This window comes from Nycticebus coucang, chromosome 7 (genome assembly GCF_027406575.1).
Source record: "Nycticebus coucang isolate mNycCou1 chromosome 7, mNycCou1.pri, whole genome shotgun sequence".
In the NCBI taxonomy this organism is placed as follows: Eukaryota; Metazoa; Chordata; class Mammalia; order Primates; family Lorisidae; genus Nycticebus; species Nycticebus coucang.
Genome location: NC_069786.1, coordinates 9,806,115 through 9,824,919, shown reverse-complemented (window position 1 = coordinate 9,824,919; position 18,805 = coordinate 9,806,115). Strand labels below are relative to the sequence as shown.

Genomic DNA, 18,805 nt, shown 5'->3' with positions numbered 1-18,805 from the left:
CATTGCAGCCTAGGCGGCTGGAGTGGTGACCAGTGCACAGGGAACATCCTCTGCTCCCTTAATCTCTGCTGAGAGACAGATCCAGAACTGAAGTTTCAGGAAACAAATCAAGCAGGAACCGCCTTCCAGCTGGGCCCTCACTCACCCCCACCATAGACATTCTCTCACCAAAGCAGCTTCATAAAACCACCACTGGCAAGACTTCGGAGGGTTAGTGTTGGTGTCCTTGGTACTTCCCATGAATGAGACTTGCCATTGCCTTCTTAAGACATTTTAGAAATTTTAATCCAGTGGCAAAAAAGAAAAAAACAACTTTATTTTCTGAAATGTAATTAATTTACTAAATTTCCTATGGTTCGTTGGATTCAATCCTGTATCTACAATCATTCTGGACCCATTACACTCATGGGATTCAGCTTCATCTCTTCTGACTCATAAAAATCTCATCAAAATGGAAATAAAATGGGATTTTGAACTTTCTAATGAAGGCACTGTCTTGGCTCCCTGGCACTAGGGTACTAATGGTGTCCCTCTCCCACCGCCTTCATGGAGAGCACCATAGTTGGGAGGAGAAAGGAGGCTGTTATCAGACACAGTCCTTGCCCCTCAGGCATCCAGCTCCTGATGCACTCAGGAGAGACCCTGAGGAGAAAGGGGTCTGTGTCCAGGGCCATCAAGTTCATTCAAGTTCATTCAAGATCATTCAAGTTCAGTAGTTCAAGGCTATAGTTCACCAGGCTTTCAGGATTATAGGCCCCATGAGCATTTTTTTCTTTTCCAATAACAAGAAGGAAAGGCACTGTCCCAGTTAAGGAAAAGAGTAAAATCACTTTTGTGTTGGTTCCTGCACAGATGCAGGTATAGCAGTCCACATCCCTAGGGCGGCCTTGAAGAAGCCATCCTGCCCATGTCCCTCCCACACAGCACCCACCCTCCCCAACTCACTGGGCATTGAAAGCTCACAACAGTGCCAGATAGAGGAATCATCATCTCCTTTTTTTGAACATGAAAACTGAGAGCTAAAGGAAGCATCTAGCAACTGTCCATGCTCACACAGGCAACAAAGTACAGGGCAGGACTATTCACAGCATGACAAGGTTAGCTCCAGTGATGACAAGAAGCCAATGCTGAGCAGCCCCCACCCACAGGCCTGGCCTGGGGGCAATTGCTGTCCAGGCCTGTCCTGGTCCAGTCTCCACAGCTGCTAAATGCTGAATCTTCACCATCACTCCACACCTGCCCCCAAGACCAAAGTGTAAAATGAGCTCTCTCCTCTTAGAATGTCTTAAAAATGACTGACACTTTTCAAATGGAGATTGTACTTTGTCTGAGGGCCTCTGAGTATATCCAAATTTCTAGCCAAGGAAGAGAATCTGGTGGGGTGCTCAGCCTACACAATCCTGCTTCCCGACCTAATCTCTGGATCTCAGATCCTGCCCCAGCCCTCAGATGCCAAGAAAGGAAAGACAGAAGGTCCTTCTAACTGGTCCCCATGGCAGTCCAAGCCTCCACTTCTCTGGAGAAGGGCTGTGCTGCCCTCCTATAGAATTAGGTGAGGCGACATGACTTGTTCTGAGCAATAACGCTTGAAGTAAAATAATGTGTGTCACTGCTAAAGTGTTAAGAGAAAGTTTCCTGAACCACCTGAGTGGGAATGATGGGAAATGAGAAAGAACGATAAGAGATTAAAGATGGGATTGGGAGGTCTGGCACAGCTGATGACTGCAGCCAGCACTGAACTGTGGAAACAGCTTTATTTATAAAGTATTTTTAACAAGGTAAATCTTAACACCTTGGGTAAAGATTAACTTTATGGAGGAAAAGCCGTGTGCTTGCTGATAATAAGTATGCATGGGCTACGTGACTTCTGTCAGGTGAAAAGAATGTTTGTTGATAAAGGAGAAGCAGCTGCGGGGGGGGGGGGGGAGGGGAGGGTCACTCCCTGAACATCTGCCCAGGCTGTGGGGGCCCTGCTGCCTCACAGCCCATTCCACACAAGAAAGTACACAATTCACCACATTTCTTTCCATTTGTCCTAGAGATGGAAGAATTCATCAAGATGGGACGTCCATCAGCCTGAGTGACCATAGGGTGGAGACTTCTGCCAACCTTCATAAGGAGCACTAAACTCTTGCATAAAGACCCTAAGAGATGGAAAGTTGTTTGTTAATGCAGCGCAGCCTGGCCACACACGCAGCACATATCTCTATGACCACACATGACACACTCAAACACCTACAATGCACATCCACAACACACACACTCACACACTCTTCCACTTCCCTTCCCTGCCCCTGAGAAGGAAAAAGTTTGTTAAACATCAGCAAACCCCCAGCTCGGCACCAGGCTACAGGGAACAAAGACGTGTAAGGCATGGTCCCTGTATTCACAAAACACACAACATCCACATGTACTCAACTCTTTTCATGGGGTAGAAACCACCAGGGGGACTCTTTCTTATTGTTTTCTCAGAATCATTTTTATTAAAATTGTAGAAAACTTCCCCATCTGTACCTTCACATGGGGCAGAGACAGTTCCACAGGCCACCACTCATCACTCTGCCATTCTCTCTTCACTCCTCCCCACATTTGAAGGGCGTCCTGCGTGCCCTCCTGCAGGCTGTCTCGGGGAGCGCTCCATCCAAGAGAGAAGCTGTGTGTGTTACAGGACAAAGGTTACAGGATGAAGAGGGTCCAGCCGCCTGTCACTGTCAGCCAAGATGCAGAGACGGGGATGGGCCCACCAAACTTTGTCAGATGGCAGTTCTGGAGAACAGTGAGAGTAGTCTCTCAATTCTGTTCTGCCTCAGTTACAATTCTAATAACTATTATAATAAAATATAAGAAAACCAACCTAGAAAATTTTAACTTTTATCTGACGGGAAGTAGCATCCAAGTCATCTCCATTCTAATGTAAATTTAATATCAAACAAATTAAATGTACTAAAATGTAACCAAATGTTTTAAGTAACTAGGTCTGGGGAAAAAATGCTGCTGATTTTTTTCTTTATTTAATTTTTCTGCATTTTAATAGGTTTTTCAATAAATGCTTATTATTTTTATAATCAGAAAAAACAGCACATTGTACCCCATAAATGCATTAATGTATCTATGATTTAATAAAAATAAAATAAAATAAAAACATGCATAAAATAGAAAAATACATTTAAACATTAGAAAGGTGATTTTTAACTAAATATCTAAGAGAATCGTGAAAGAAAACATCATCAAAGTAACCTTTACTAATCTCACAACACCTATTGTCTACATATGACTCCCTCCTCAGAATCTCTGGAGACAAACATCCTTACCACCATAGTAATACTTTAAATAGATAATAACAGGGAGTGTGTTAAAGACTGTGAGCTAAGCAGCCTAGGTCAGCTGTACTGCTTCTGCTTAGCTCTCAGCTCCATCTTGTAGACCCCTTATCTGGTTTCATGTAGGCTGTGCTGTGTACACAGGGGTCCTTGGGTGCACAGTCAGCCCGCAGCGAGCAGCAAGCCAGGCAGAGCCTGAAAGAGTGGGTGGTGCTGTCCAGATGAGACATGGGCCCAGAACAGTCTGTCTTAGGGACAGCAAAGGCACAGGGATGGTAGAGGCAGCCCCTGGGCATGGAGAGTGTGCCAGCTAACACCACACGCACAGCAGGGCTCAAAAGGAGGCCAGGAGGACGTGAGGCCAGCCCTTGACGGCCACCACTTACACAGCTGTTGTGCAACTTGGGGGCTTTCGAAGGATTTTGCATTTAGGCAGCAGACAGCTTCTTTGGGCCCTCTAGCCAGATGGTTTCATGACCAGGTCTGTGCTAGGAAAGCCACTGTCCAGTGAGTGGCTGAGAGAAGGCAGGGACAGCGAGGTGTGCAGTGGTCTCCCTGGAAGGGGTGGGGGAAGTAGAAGAGGGTGCAGGCTTGAAAGAGCTGCCCCCCTGCTGACCTGCATTCTCAGTGGCTCCTGCCCTCCCTCCATCTTTGGACCAGGCAGATCTTTACAATTTCATGTGTGCTTCAGAATAGGGCCTCAAGTGGTCACATCCAGGGCAGCCCCAGAGCTGCCTAGGCAGTACCAAGTTGGCCTCACTCCTCTGTGCTGTGCACATTAAGAAGGAGGCCACTGAGTGCCCCTGAGCCCATTTGTGGGGAAAGAACAATAGTATTAGCTTTTCCTGGGAGCCAAATATATAGCAGAGATCTTTTCTATAAAATGTCATCAGTCCTGGATGGAAATCTCTAGATAGATGTTGTCATTTGCATTCTTACAGATGAGAACATTGATACCCAAAGAGGCTATAGGTGACGCCCCTGAGGTCACACTGCATGATGTTGACAGAGGTGGGTTGCAAGCCAGGCGTGTCCAGCCACAGAACCTCTTCTCTTTCTGACATGCCCAGCATTCCACACCTGACCTGTGGCCAGGGGAGATGGTGTCCTCTCTCCGCAGCCATTCTGACATTCTGACACTCACCCAACCCAGCCTTGTCCCCTTCTCTCCCCCAGAACAATCTGCATCCATGACAGTGGGAGAGAGAAGCAGGAGAACCAAGCCCATGAGGTAACCTTTTATCTTATAATCAGTCAGCTCAGCATCTAAACCAGAAAGCTCCCTCTGGGAGCCTAAGAAATTAAATGATCCCCCCTCTTATGGTCAGGCCCTGGCCACCTAGACCCCAGGCATCCATTCCCAGTTCAGACAAGTGCCAGAGCAGCCCACATGCCACATGACAAACTGGGAGATGTGAGGACAAATCTTAGAGGCACCAGCAAACATGCCTGGCTAGTCACACAGGGTGGTAGAGGGTTGCACGGGTGTCTAATCTGAGAAATGCAGCCCCTGGTAGAACAGATTTGCCTATATCACTCCACTCCCAAAGAGGGGAGCCAAAAGTCTCTTAATTCCCAGGGGAGGCTCCTCTCAGCATGGGAGGTTGAGAGCCTAAAAGGTGTGACGATGAGGAAGGCCAGGCTCAGGGTGCCCAACGACTTTGAAGCCACTCTCCTTCCCAGATCTCATGCCCCAGCAGTAGCCAGAAGCTAAGATGTGTGGCCTCTCTGAGTTTATTCCCTAGGTCATATCCAGCTTCCACCACCAGCTCTGAAGACTTCCTTCCCAGAATGGCATTGTGCTCACTGGAAACCCAGCAGCACATCTCAGGACCCTGCCATGACACCAAAGGGTAGGGTATGGGGCTCCCATTTTACTTGTAGGTAAATTGAACACCACAGTACGAAAGGGATTCTGCTCAAACTTCTCAGTATCTCAGCACCTGCCTGACCATAAATAGAGAACAAGCCCCAGAAGCCAGACATCTTCCACCCCATAGCAGATAAATCACTCTGTAACCCTCCCTCCACCCGCGCCAACATTGCTCCCCTCTGGTCCCATCCACCATCCACCTATCCACTTATCTATCTACCCATCTACCCACCTATTCATCCACCCACTTACCTATCTGTCCACCCACCTACCCACCCATTATCTATCCACCCATCCATTCATCTACCCACCTATCTGTTCGTCTACCCACCTACCCATCCATCTACCCACCTGCCCACTCATTCACCCACTGACCCATCCATCTTCAGTAAACAGTCATGCCTACCTACCTTTTGCCAGGCCTCGTTGCTCCATAGATGGCTCCTGACCTCAGGTAATTACCATGATAGCCTTGATGGCCACCTCATCAGAGAGGAGAAATGATGCTCTTGTCTCCAACCATAGATATGGCCCCAGACAAACACCAAAAACCCAGGGACGAGGGTAGAGACATCTGACACCCTATGGAGGTAGGGTGCTCTATCTCTGTTCCTGCTTCTCCAGGGCAAAATAATACCCGACTTGGGAAATGAAGCTTTGTCCCATCAAGACTGCCTTTGACCAGCACAAATGCAGCCATTGTCTTTACCTGTCACAGTTACCTTAGAGTCCAGAAGTGTGCAGTGACTCCTGGGGAGGCTTCATCCTTTTGTACAAGGAGAAAGAACCTTTAGTAAGGAACAGAGCTGGGCAATAAGCGACCTGCTCCCAGCACTATACTCCCTCCTTCAGAGAAAACGTGAGGCCAGAGGATCACTCAGAGGTGTGGAAGACACACATTCTGCTTTGAGCTCATGGATGACTGGAGAGGTGCCACCTCTCCTTCTGCAAGGCAGGGGTTGGGGCCCAGCCTTCATAAAGGGCTCCCAGAAAGGAGCCAAAGTCTCCTACAGCCAAAACAGGGAAGAAGGAGCTGAGAATGTGGTGTTGGTTGGTGGCAGGTGAGTTCAGCTGGAGAGGGGAGCTGACATCTCAGGTCAACTGCATGAACTGCACTCACAGCATCGCAGGGAGCCCCTGAAGGCCTCTCATACTACTGACAGCAAGCAGGACAATCCAGAGGCCCAGACCTTGCCTAGGGGAGATGATCCAAAGAAGGCTATTGGGATTGTGACCCTATTTTTAGAAGCAGGCTGATAAGGTCTGAAGAAAATGCAGGTCACATGGCTTTTTAGATCAACAACTGAGCACCTGTGTCACAAGTTGGCATGCAACTAATTGCCTAATGAAAAATGCAAATATGGGCCCAGACGGAGATCAGAGGATGTGGAAATCATGAGGGGATGGAGAGACCTGAGGAGTCTTCATGGACACAGAGCTGAGTTCAATGGCAGTAAAGTGATAACTCAAGAGAAGGGGAGATCGAGGGTGGAGTAGTGGGTGCTGGTCTTGGGGGGGGGGGCACAGGCCTGCATGTGCACCCATCGGGTTCCATTCAGAGTAGAGGGGGTGCCCTATAGATCCTCGACCTTGCCCCAGAACACCAAAATTCCACAGTTTCTACCTTTCCTGGAAGCATCATCTCACTTTAAATTCCTCTCAATTCCAGTCAAAATTCTTTGACGGTCATTAAAATTACATGAGTGACTTCATGCAATTTTAATGTTCTCCACCAACAAATTCTGCAGGAGAAATCCCTCCAGGCATCTCCATTGATCATTCTAAGTAGATACAACATAGCATTTCAAGACACAAGTTTTAACCAGAAAGAAAATGAAATGAATATTTCATTTCTGATGAAGTATCTGGTGATGAAGTTTTTTGTAATTTTGTTCATTAAAATATCAAACAACTAAATCCAAACTCTTGTAAAGGCATTGACTCCCCCCCCCACTAGATGCCAACTTCTTGCATTTATCAAATATTATTTCAACCAAGGTTCCTTTTACCAACTGGTCAGGATTTACAGGTCAATGACCTCTAAGATGATTTTTGCCAACCAAGTGAGTTAATTTGCTAAAACAGATTCCCTTGTAATATTCCACATGCCCCTAGATTTCTAATTGCCATGAGTCTCATATCTCTACAACTCAGCATGTGCCAAGCAAAAGCTTGTGCCTGGAATTTGAAAGATTCCCAGAAGATTCCAAGAGACCCCAGAAGCATTACAAAGTCTGAGTCCAGGAGAATTCATACCAAAATGTTAATGAGTAATAATGACTTTGTGTGTTATTGCTATATGATAAAGTGTCTGGCTACCCTCTGTCCCTGTTTCCTGGAGGATAACTCTAAACCTGCTAAATGTCCTGAGTGATAAGAATGTCTTTGTTATTCCTGGTGGGCTCCTGTGACCATCCCTAACCATCCCTTGTGTTAGTCATGCTAACGAGATGACTCAGGAAGGGAGCTGGCCACACCTAAAAAAGATTAAGGTGTGAGCCACTTAATATCAGTCCAGCCCAAGTCCAGGGAGGGGAGGGACCTGGAGATCGAGTTCAATCACATGGCCAGGCATCCAATCAATCACACCTGTGTGATGAAATGCCAGTAAAGATTCTAGAATTCTGAATTCCAAGGCCTGTGTGAACTTTCTGGTTGGTGATACACATCAGTGTGGTTGGTGAAGTGGGGAGTGAAAGATCCTTAGGACATGGAAGCTTTGCATTTGGAACCCTCCCCAGGCCATGCCCCATGTATCTCTTCATTTGGCTAATCCTGATTTGTTGTAATATTTATCATGAATCTGTTATAAGTGTAGTGCTTTCTGTGAGTTGGTCCAGTGAATTATTAAGCCTGAGGGCATAGTGATAACCCCAACTACACAATTTGGTAGCCAGTTGGTTATACATGAAGGTAGCCTGGGGACCCCAGAGCTTGTGACCAGTGAAGTGGGGATAGTCCCGTGGGGTCTTTGGCCATCAGCCTGTGAAGACTGTGCCAACACCAGGTAGTTAATGTCAGGACTGAATTTCAGCTATTCCTTCACTAACCTATTTTCATAGTAAGGGGCTATGTGGGAGCACAATTTCCTAACCCAAAGTGGTAACTAATAGTGGAGGAGAGGATACTGACATTGTTTTAGGCCCAGAGGACAACGCTGGGCTTAGGGGTGTGACAGGCAGAATTCTGAGAGGGCCTGCAGGACTCCTGTTCCCTGATGTCCACGCCCTGTACAGTCCTCTCTTCCCTGGGCCTGGAGCACATGGAATTATGATGAACTTCACTCCTGCAATTAGGTGAGGCTATATATTATAACAAAGGTGAGAGAGGCTATAGATGTAATCAGGTCCCAGATCAGTCTACTTTGAGTCAATCAAAATGGAGATTATCCTTGTGGGCCTTATGTAGATAGGTCCTGAAGAACAAGGTTCAAAGAGCCTCTGGAAGGAGCCACGTGGCAGAAACTGAGAGTGGCCTCTATTTGCTGAGAGCAGCCCCTGGCCTCAGTCCTACCACCGTAAGGTTCTGTCAATAACAAATGGGCTAGAAAGAGAATCCAGACAAGAACACTACCCAGCTGACATCACGATTTCAACCTTGTGGGGCTCTTTCATCAGACAGCCCAGGTCAGATGTGTCCAAACTTTCAGGCACCATGAGATGATAAATAGGCAATGCTTGAGGCCATTAGTGTAGAAAGCTAATCCCTGGGGAAATATGCAGTTTTTGTTTGCCTTTGATTTGGATTCTTGCTATCATTTATCTCTCCTGGTCATGTTAGAAGCATTCCTCAAACACCTGGTGTCCTCAGCTGCCCATGCTCCAACGCAAGATCAGCTGCCCACAATCCAGCACTCAGAAGCTTGTTGGAAGAGTGGCATGGAAGGGCAAAGCTGCCAGCTAAGGAGTGACAAGGATTCCACAGGTTTTTCATTATGAAAGAATAAGGAGTTTTGCATTTCTTCAGTGCAAACTGTACAAAAGATCCACTGCCCCAAAGGTGGCTTATCTCTCTGCACTTCCACACACTGCTGGCCTGGAACTTGTCTATACGCTTTGTTTACCCTGTGGTGGTAGGAGCTAAGCTCCTATGGCTTAGCCAGACACAAGACAGTTGCCAGTTAACATACACCATGAAAATAACATGTGAGGTCAAACAATTAAGTTCTCTACATTCCCTAGAAAAAATGCTACATACCTCATTGCTGAATATCACTATGGTTACCAGATGGCCAAGAAGAGTCCTTCAAAGCTAACCACAGTGATATTCAGCAATGAGATTTATAGCACTTTTTCTAGGACGAGCTCTCAAACTTAATTTTAAGACCTCACAGGACCACAGCTCCAATGGCCATTCCAGAAAAAGAGTTCCAACGTTGCTTTGAAGGGTGGAGCAGGCACTGGTCAGGGTGTATAGCTTACCAAGGGGAGGACTTCAAAGGTGAGCATAGAGATATTTAGCAATGAGATATGTAGTAATTTTTCCAAGAAGACTTCACAAACTTCATTATCCAACCTTATATTTTCCATGTGTTTTCTCCATGGTTCATCACTTATATGTGCAAAAGATTCAGATTCTCTTCACACAACTGACCTTATCAGTGAGCTGTTCTTTCCTAACCTCTCAAATTTCAGTCCTGTTGAATTATTCCACACAAGATGAATGCAGTCAGCATAGCTGAGCACCCACCGTGTTGATGCTTGCCACATAGACAGCCAATTGCTGAGACAATGAGGATTATCGAGGAAGAAAGGGTTTATTGCAATGGCTGCATCAACTGGGAGGTAGGAGGAATGGGCTGCCTCAAATCTGCCTCCCCAATCAACAGTGTCAGGGGTTTTTCTGGAGGTGAAATGAGTAAAGCAGGAGGGGGGTGAACATCATTGTATGTTTGGGGTGGAGTGAAGGACACCCAAGTGCAGTGAGAAATCATACTACATGCATCCCACGATCAAAAATGGCAGATAAGTCCCTCTCAAGGTGGGGATTTTAGTAATATAATGAGCTAAGGGTTAATATGGGTCATTCATTCAGCCTTGTGCACAGGCTCAGTGGGTCCTTGGGCACGATCTGTGGTGGGGTACTGCTTATCTTGTGTTCTTTGGACAAACAGGTGATGTAAGACTCTACTTACCTCATGGATGTAAGGACGTTCCACCATTTCTGGGAAGGAAATTCAAAGGAAGGCATCAGTACAACAAAATTACAAAGCTTGGGTCAGCAGTTCTTACTGAGAGCTCTCTATTTTCTGCCTACTCGGGAACTTCGCTTGGCGAGTTACCAGTATTGAGATAAACTCACTTCTACTGTACAGGTACCACCAATTCAAGGTCACTTTGAGTAGCCAGCTCTAGCCATGTGAATGCTGAAAACTCACTTGAAACATAAAGTAACTAATAGAACATTTTCCTACTTGTGGAGCCAGTTACAGCTGTCTCTCTGACCCTCAGGAGGAGCCAGCCTCCCTGCTGAGCATCAGTGACCCCACATTCAGAGGAGGCTGTAACTTGGCTCCTGCACCAAAGCCTGGGTTCACATCAGGACACCACAGTTGTCCTTCACCTTGCTCTGTGGAATGTACTTTGTTCTGGCAAAAGAATGTGGTTCCCAGGGCAACAGGCAATAGCATGGAACTGCCATGCAGGACAGTGGGGCACAGAGACAAAACCCCAGAAGATGCTGCCTCTCCTGCTCATCTGTCTCTTACCTGCCACCAATGGGAAGAACTGTCTCCGCTGCTGGCCAGAAATATCTGCCTTGGTAGACTATGACCTGCAGATTCTCTGGGGCACCCCAGGGCCCCCTGTAGAAGTCTCCCAAAGCATCCACTCCCTATTCCTGGAGGATAACGCTTTGTTCAAACTCTCATGTCTTGGTGAGGCACACCCAGGGACTAGGGATCGGGCTGACCCCTCCACCTGACCTGGGCTTTTACCTTTTTAACTTCCCCTCGGGCCATATGTCATCCTCAGATCGTGACCACGTGGACCAAGAAATAGCCAAATTCTTCACTCAAGTACACAGAGCCATTAAAAAGTTACAGAATGGTGAGGAACCCATAGTGCCAGGGCTGTGGGGCTTGGGTTGCCAAAGAGCTGGGCCTCGTGGTCATTCCCAAAAGCCCCTTTGGCCATGGGCTGGGGGCGTCTCATGAAGGGTGGGAGAGATGCCACATAGCCTGTTCATGTCTGTGAACTCTTTGGGATTTATATTTGGAAATATGGGTTGGAAAGCCCAACCTTGAGCAAGTTCTCTCTGAGCACTGCTCCCCTCTTACTCCACCCAGATAAACCAGTACTTCTAGAGGAGATTCAGATACGCAAGATGTTCTTTATCGAGAAGCTGAACAAAATATCCCAGGGGCTGAAGGAGAAGGGTGAGGGGTGGGGCTGGCCCCTGCGCACTGCCCAGCCCTGCACCCCCTGCTGAGTGAGATCTAAGGCAAGCAGAGTCCAATCTGCAGTCACCGGCCTCCCAGGGCTCCCCCCCGCCCCCACCCCCACCCACAGACCTCCTCCCCAGCTCCACCTCCTGCTCACACCTCCACTCCCACGGCCCCCCAGCTCCATCTGCCTCTCCAGCACCTCAGTTTCTCTACCTTCTCACCCTCCCGGACAGCCTGCAACAAGTCCTGTGGTGAGTGCGCTCGGGGACGGCCTAGGCAGGGGTGAGGGGTGCCTGGCCCACCCCTCTAAGCCCTGCCCATCCCCTGAACAGACATACACTTCACACTGGAGGTCACCAACTGTGCCAACTGCAAGACTCGCCCCCTCTCCTGCTGGGACCCCACTCTCTGCCTAGGTCAGTGGCCCCCACCCTGTCTGGCCTCCCCTCATCCACCTTCCCCCTGGGGCTGTTGTTGTCCAAACTGAGCTTTTCTTGCTCTTCACCTTCATCTGGGTGGAGGTAACACCCCCTGGGATGTCTTGATAATCCTCATGTCCAGCTTCAGATCCTTAGAGCCTCTGGAACATCTCTCCCAGAGGCCCCTCAGGCCCTCAAAGTGGGCATGCCTAAAAACATACCCCAAAGTACCCTCATCCCCCACATCCTGCTTTTCTTCCAGGACCGTTCTTGGCAAATGACCCCACTCAAGCCCTTGGCCTCCTCAGCAGGGAATCTCCCTCCACCTTAGTAATGCAATCACCAAGTCTTGCTGCATAATTCCTGAGTGTTACCATGGTTGCATTCTAGCCTCCACCACTCAGCTCTTACCTAATTTACAGGAGCATTTCCTAGCTGGTCTCCCTGCCCCTCTGGGCCACATCTCACCTGAACTCTTTCTCAGGGAACAAAGCTAGCTACCTGGACCACTTCCTATTTATAACCATCAGTGGAGGCTCCCAGCTTCCCCCAGATACAGCCCACCCTCCTGGGGAGGCCTCTCCAGGCACACAAAGCTGCAGAAGCTCTGCAGTTGCAGGCTCCTGACCTTGAGCGTATCCTCTGCCTGGGATCATTTTGCCCTTGACCGTTGGGACTATCCAAGTCCAGCCACATCTCTCCCTGACCAGCCCCACTCTCCTGGCCTCCACCCACCCAACCCCCTGCTCCCCTGTAACTGCTTGTATCCTTCCTCAAGAACTGGGACCGTGTCTCACTGGTCTCTAGATGCGCTTCATGCACAGAGGAGGTGCTCAGTAAGTGTTTGCTAGCAAGTGGCTGAGTGAGAGACTAAAAGAAAGAAGGATGGTGCCCTCTCTGAGCCTAGACAGCCCTGTCTGTCCTCCAAACACCTGCTCCCTTTTCACACCCCAGTCAGGACCCAGAGGCCCTACACATGGGCTGTGACCCACTGCAGTGTTCTGCTCCTGGCCCTGGCTGGAGGAGGGTAGGTGACTTGTCCCAGCCCCATATCCCCAGGGGCTGACCCATTTCCACCTGTTTCCTGACCCAGATGTTACTTTTTCTGACACAGGAAGAAGAAGGAAGAACCATTAAAGGTACCAGGAAGGGAAACCCCTACCCAAAGGAGGGGCACGCAGGGTGTTCCCTGGAGGGAGCAGGACCAGAGAAGGCCCCAATTCTGGCCTCCCAGGGTCTGGCATCGAGAGCAGAGTGGGATTGAGGGCCAAGACCCTCTGCAGGGCCCATGTCAGCCCCTGTGTGCACAGATATAGTGAGGCCATGTCCAGGGCACAGAGGTGGTAAATCTCAGACCTCTGTCCTCCCTTAGAGTGCCCTGTCCCCTGCTGCCATGTCCCCAGCTGCCCTGCTCCCTCACCCACACAGACTATCAGCATGGCTGCCTCGCCCTCCACTCCTAGCAGGAGGGAGAGGGACAGGGATGAGGCCAGGGGTGAAGGTGGAAACACCCTGCTGCTTCCCTTGGCAGACACAAATCAGCCCACCTGTCTCCCAGAAATGAACCAAAGCTGCTGCTGCTGTCAAGAAGCTCGTACCTCTTGGGGGCCTGGTAATTCCCCCACCCCGGATGGCCTCCTGAGTCCTGGGGCTCTGAAGTTCTGAGCCCAGGAGACCACGTTCTTTTGTGGTTTCTGCACACCCATGCCTTTGTAGTGTTCTTCATTAAAATGTGTCCTCATGTCCTAATTGTGTGTGACATCTGCTTTCTGCCAGGCACAGAGAGGAGGTCTCTCCCCAGTAACTCTGAGTGAACTGTCTCATCTGCTCACCCTCACTGGTAACCTACCATCCCCTCCCCAGAAATATCCTCTCCCACTGCCCTGGTCTGGAACTGGTGGTCTCACAGGCTCACATGTTCTCACCTCACCCCAACACTAGAGACAAGGACTGGGGTGGCCTGAGCACTCAAAGAGTCCCAGCCTTGGGCATGGAGCTGAGAAGGAGAGAGGCCAGCTCAAGTTCAGGCAAGAGCAGAGACTAACAGAAAGCAGAATGCAGTCCCACCCCAGCAAGGTCACCAAGTCTTGGCCAATATTTACCCTGGGAATACCCAGGTCTGCTGCTTCTAGCACATGGGGTCTCCTGGCCTGGGTGCTGGGAGAGACTGTGTCCTTGTCCTTCTCGGGATTCTGGAGCTTCTAGGTTCAGTGGGACTGCTGCATGCCCCTCTCCTCTACTTGCGCTGCTCCTCACAGCTCCTCCCAGCTCTCTCAGCCTGGCCCAGGCCCTCCCTGAGACTCACCAAGACCCTCCTGCAACCCTGAGGCTGAAGCCCCTCACCATCCTGGCCAGCAGGCCAGCTCCTAGTCAGAAAGGAGGGGGTGCTGAGGCCAGAGCTGTTAACGGGCAGCCTGGAGCCTGGACTGCAGTCCTGGCTCTGATGGAGGGTGCTGATGCCCCCTCTGAGTCTCAGTTTCCCCTTCTGAGAATGAGGGGAGGGGGACATATGATACTTTAGCCAGGCTGGTGTGCCCTGACCCTGGAATCCCTGAGATCATATTTACCATCCAGTATCTGTTCATGCCTTGGATCGAAGCTAAACTTCACCTTCTATGTCCCTCCTCTAGCCCACCAGATCCTTCCAGCCCAGCCCAGCCCTAAAACAGGATAAACCTCATGTCTCCTTGCATATTACTAGCGCTCTGTCCTTGAAGCTGGCAGCTAGCCTGGAAGAAGTCCAACTTTGCAGCACCATCCTACAGTCAGGGCAGCTCCCTGGAAGGAGATGGGGCCTGCCAGAGACCTAGACCCTACCCAGGAGTGCCACGGCCACCCTCCCTGCTCCAGTGGGCTGGAAAAATCCACAGACAAGGTGATTGGGGAAGGTATAAAGCACTCTAAGGACTCGGCCATATGACGAGGCCAGGGGCATAACCATTGTGCATGCAGTTGGCGTGGCTCCAAAGAACTGTGGTTCTCTCTGTGAGTCTGTGAGAGCCAGTTGCCATCCAGGACATACAGATGCCTGGTGCCTGAGCTAGAGATGGTGTTTTCTATTTGTATTTAAATTGGGACTCAGACCATTACCTCAAAAGTGTTCAAGTGACTGTTTTCTGATACATGCAATAAAAACAAAAAACTCTGGGTATAATTCATGTGCAGCGTGAGTTGGTGTGTCTGTGTCTGTGCATCTCTTGTGGGTACATTTGCATGAAAACTGAATATTGAATTATGCTAGAGCAGAAAGATCAAGAAATTTAGAGTCAAATAAATGGTCAAAATATAAACTCTGGAGGACTTCTGCTTCTGGCTACAACAAAACAGCTTACAGCAGACTAAGACTCCAGCCAAAGGAGAAACAACACAAGCCAAAAGAGCAAAACAAAACAAAAAGTCCACCTTAAGGCATCAGATGAGGTCCTAGAGAGAAGGGGAGCCCTGGGTGAGCCCAGTGACCCTGCCAAGCTAAAGCAGCAGCACCAGAGAGAGGATGGCCTTGAATCTTGGGAGACCTTTCAGCAACATCCTAAGTCTGAGGAGACAAAACCTGGAGTTCAGGTTTGCCAAGACAGACGAGAAAGGTCCAGATTCCTGCAAGCAGGGCAATGTAGAAAAGTGAAATGAACAAACTGCACTAATTTCCTCCTCCACTCCCTGAAGCACTTGAGCACTCTCACACAGCACAGGCTGCAAAGAAAATAAGCAGGCAATACCTGAAATGCAGAGATTTGGACAATGAAAAAATAAAAACTGGAGTTTATGACCCACAAAGGAAGACAAACGGTAAATACTCCATGCATTTGTTGCTGACACTATCCTCCAAAGTACAGGTGCACACAGGGCAGACCAATCCCCACAAAACATGAAACCAAGCCTCAAGGCACTTCAGCCTCTGAAGAAATTAGAAACATCTATTCTTATTCCACGTCATTGCTGGAGGACAGGGTAAATACTTTCTGAAGGAAATTTTTATCTAGATCCACTACCATGTTTGATTTACAATGTCTGGCATCTCAGATATTCACATGTATACCCCTACCAAAAATATAGGATCAAGAGAAAAAACAGACAAAAGAAACACACCTATAAGTGAATCCTATATTGGATGCCTTTTCAACAAACGATGCTGGAGCAATTTAACACCCACAAGCCTCAGTAATGTAAGTTTCATATATTGTTTTAAAAAATCTCAAAATAGATCATGGACTTAAACATAAAGCACAAAACTATAAAACTTTTAGAATAAAACGTAAGAGAAAATCTTCAGAATCTAAGATCAGGCAAGGAGTTTTTAGACTTGATACTAAAAGCATAATTCATGAAAGGAAAAAGTAATACATTGGACTTCATCAAAACTGGAAACTTTGGCCTTGAGAAAGATCCTGATAAGAGGATGAAAAGGCAAGTTACAGACTGGGAGAAAAGATTTGCAAAGCACATGTAACAGGTTACTATCTAGACTATCTAAAAATCTCACAAAACTCAACAGTAAAAGTCAAATAAACCAATTAGAAAGTGAACAAAAGACATGAAAAGACAGTTTACAGAAGAGGACATGCAAGTGGCAAATAAGCACCTGAAAGATATTCGACATCATGACCCATCCAGAAAATGCAAATTAAAGCCACGATGACACACCTAGAACACGCCTATTGGAGTATATCCCGTCTGTCACTGACAAGACCAAGCCAGTGCTGGGGAAGGTGGGGACAAGGAGGCTGCTTATACATTGCAGGGATAACATAAAAGGGCACAGCCACTGTGTGTGTGTGTGCACCCCAGAATCCACAGGTTTCTGGGAGATTTCACTGACAAGGTTCCAGGGTGACCCTCTTGTTGGCCGGTGGGCAGAGGCCACAGAATTTCCTGCGCAAGTGGGATTTTCTTAGCAAATGGCCATTGTTTCGGATTCTGGAGTGTTCTTGTGCATATTGAGCCTGACTGCTCAGTCTGGAGAAGTCTAGCCAAGGTCCCAGGCTACCCAGCACTCTGCTTGCCAAGGCCCTTGACATCCCACTCTGCTTGTCAGGGCCCTGCCCCCTCCCTGCCCACCACAGCCTGTCACTTTTTTTTTTATTTCAGGTTAATATAAGGGTATATACAATTAGGTTACATTGTTTGCATTTGTTAGCCCTGTCATTTACTGAGTAACTATCACGTGCTAGAGACTTGATCAACATTAGCCCCTTTTAATCTTTTTTTTTTTTTTTTTTTTTTTTTTTTTTTTAATTTGGCCAGGGCTGGGTTTGAACCCGCCACCTCCGGCATGTGGGACCAGCGCCCTACCCGCTGAGCCACAGGCGCCGCCCAGCCCCTTTTAATCTTAACCTTGACCCATCATCCTTATTTTGCAGATGAGAGATCCAAACTTCAGAGAGGTTGGTTGTCTGCACAAAGTCACACAGCTGGTCAGTGAGTTAGCCGGGGCTGTGCCAACTCAGAGCCCTTGTTCCTTTTACTTTGCCTCCTAAGAAGGCTGTGCATCACTGGAACAGCCGCCTCCAAGAGGCTACCCACCCCCGGAAGGGTCAGGCACATGTGGGACAGGTGGCCACACCAGGAACCCAGGACTGGAAGCCCCCTTTAACTTTATCCTTCAGGCACAGCAGTGGGAAGCAGGCATGGAAGGGTAAGAATGTGTGGACGGACGTGCCGGACCCTTGATGACCAGTAAGTAAACAAGCGTGAACCTGTGCTCCCAGAGCCCCCAAGCCTGCCACATCAGCCTCAGCACCTAGACAGTGAGTCACTCAGGATTTGGGTAGATGGATTAGGCAATTTCAACTGCTGTAAATTAAAAATCTTCATACGCCGAAGTCTCCTTGGCTCAGGTTCTGTGAGTCTACAATGCTCCAGAGAAAAATTAGGAGTATGAACATGTTTATAAAAAAATAATATCTAAAGAGTGTTCTAGTTTCCAATGGAGGATTGACATCATTTATTTAATTTTCCTCCTTCCTGGAATTCGATTAAAACTATATTAAAGGATATTTTTTAAATCATAAACTCCTAGGGATGGGAAGAACAGGAAAGAAAACAGTAACAATTAAACTTGGGTAGCTGGAGGTGACTGCATTGGCAAACCCAAGACAGCTTAATCCTAAACCAGCAATGGAGAAAAGAGGGGCCCATGGTGGCTAAGGCACCAGCCACATACACCAGAGCTGCTGGGTTCGAATCCAGCCTGGGCCTGCCAAAACAACAATGACAACTACAACCAAAAAATAGCCAGGCGCTGTGGCAGGTGCCTGTAATCACAGCTACTTGGGAGGCTGAGGCAAGAGAATCACTTAAACCCAAGAGTTGGAGGTTAAGGGGGGGGGGGTCGATAGAGGGAGGGTTAGTAGGGGGACCACACCTATGGTGCATATTGCAAGTACAAGTTCAATCTATCAGGTGTAGAACACAAATGTCCTCACGCTGTAATTGGTTAAATGAGGTGAAGGCTATGTTGATTAGTAGGATGTAAGCACTCCAATTTGTACAAATAATCAACACATTGAATGCCACAATGGCACAAATGTATTCACGATCTATGTACAAGTGACTTAATAAAAAATGATAAATAAATATAGATAATTTAATCATGTCTTCCCAGAAAAAAAGAGTTGGAGGTTGCTGTGAGCTGTGACACCATAGCACTCCACCCAGGGCAACAACATGAGACTCTGTATCAAAAGGGGGAGGACCCTTTATGCTGCAGAATCCTGAAATCCAGTGGTGTTGCCTAGGGTAGGTACAGGGTACTACAGTGGGAGCCATGGCCCAAAGGTGGCACTGCAAGGTGAGTGAAGCTAAACAAAAG

The 18,805-nt window shown here is 48.1% G+C and overlaps 2 protein-coding genes across 4 annotated transcripts in view; one reads left to right on the top strand and one right to left on the bottom strand.

Annotated features, from left to right (window-relative positions):
* Positions 1-18,805, bottom strand: part of LOC128590580 (zinc finger protein 596-like) — a 122,059-nt gene that overhangs the window by 64,553 nt on the left and 38,701 nt on the right. The window contains exons 3-5 of the mRNA XM_053597920.1: positions 10,328-10,356; positions 5,916-5,959; positions 2,515-2,653 (exon numbers count right to left, since the gene is read on the bottom strand). Of these exons, the coding sequence (XP_053453895.1) occupies positions 2,515-2,653; positions 5,916-5,959; positions 10,328-10,354 (210 nt within the window). The 5' untranslated portion in view covers positions 10,355-10,356. The remainder of the gene's footprint in view (positions 1-2,514; positions 2,654-5,915; positions 5,960-10,327; positions 10,357-18,805) is intronic.
* Positions 10,870-13,106, top strand: TEX51 (testis expressed 51). 3 transcript variants are annotated; one of them, XM_053597922.1, is made up of 6 exons: positions 10,870-11,014; positions 11,166-11,240; positions 11,480-11,569; positions 11,911-11,994; positions 12,952-13,024; positions 13,091-13,106. In XM_053597922.1, exons 1-6 carry the CDS (start codon positions 10,870-10,872, stop codon positions 13,104-13,106), a joined length of 483 nt encoding a protein of 160 aa, XP_053453897.1. The 3 variants fall into 3 exon arrangements, with proteins under 3 accessions (XP_053453897.1, XP_053453896.1, XP_053453898.1); XM_053597921.1 differs by having other exon boundaries at positions 10,870-11,068; XM_053597923.1 differs by lacking the exon at positions 11,911-11,994 and adding an exon at positions 11,812-11,829 and having other exon boundaries at positions 10,870-11,068.

Excerpts from the sequence above, each read along its gene's own strand:
- TEX51 (XM_053597921.1), top strand. The coding sequence starts at position 10,870 with ATGCTGCCTCTCCTGCTCATCTGTCTCTTACCTGCCACCAATGGGAAG. Across the intron at positions 11,069-11,165 it reads GTTCAAACTCTCATGTCTTG|ATCGTGACCACGTGGACCAA; the intron begins GTGAGGCACACC and ends TGTCATCCTCAG. Across the intron at positions 11,241-11,479 it reads CATTAAAAAGTTACAGAATG|ATAAACCAGTACTTCTAGAG; the intron begins GTGAGGAACCCA and ends TACTCCACCCAG.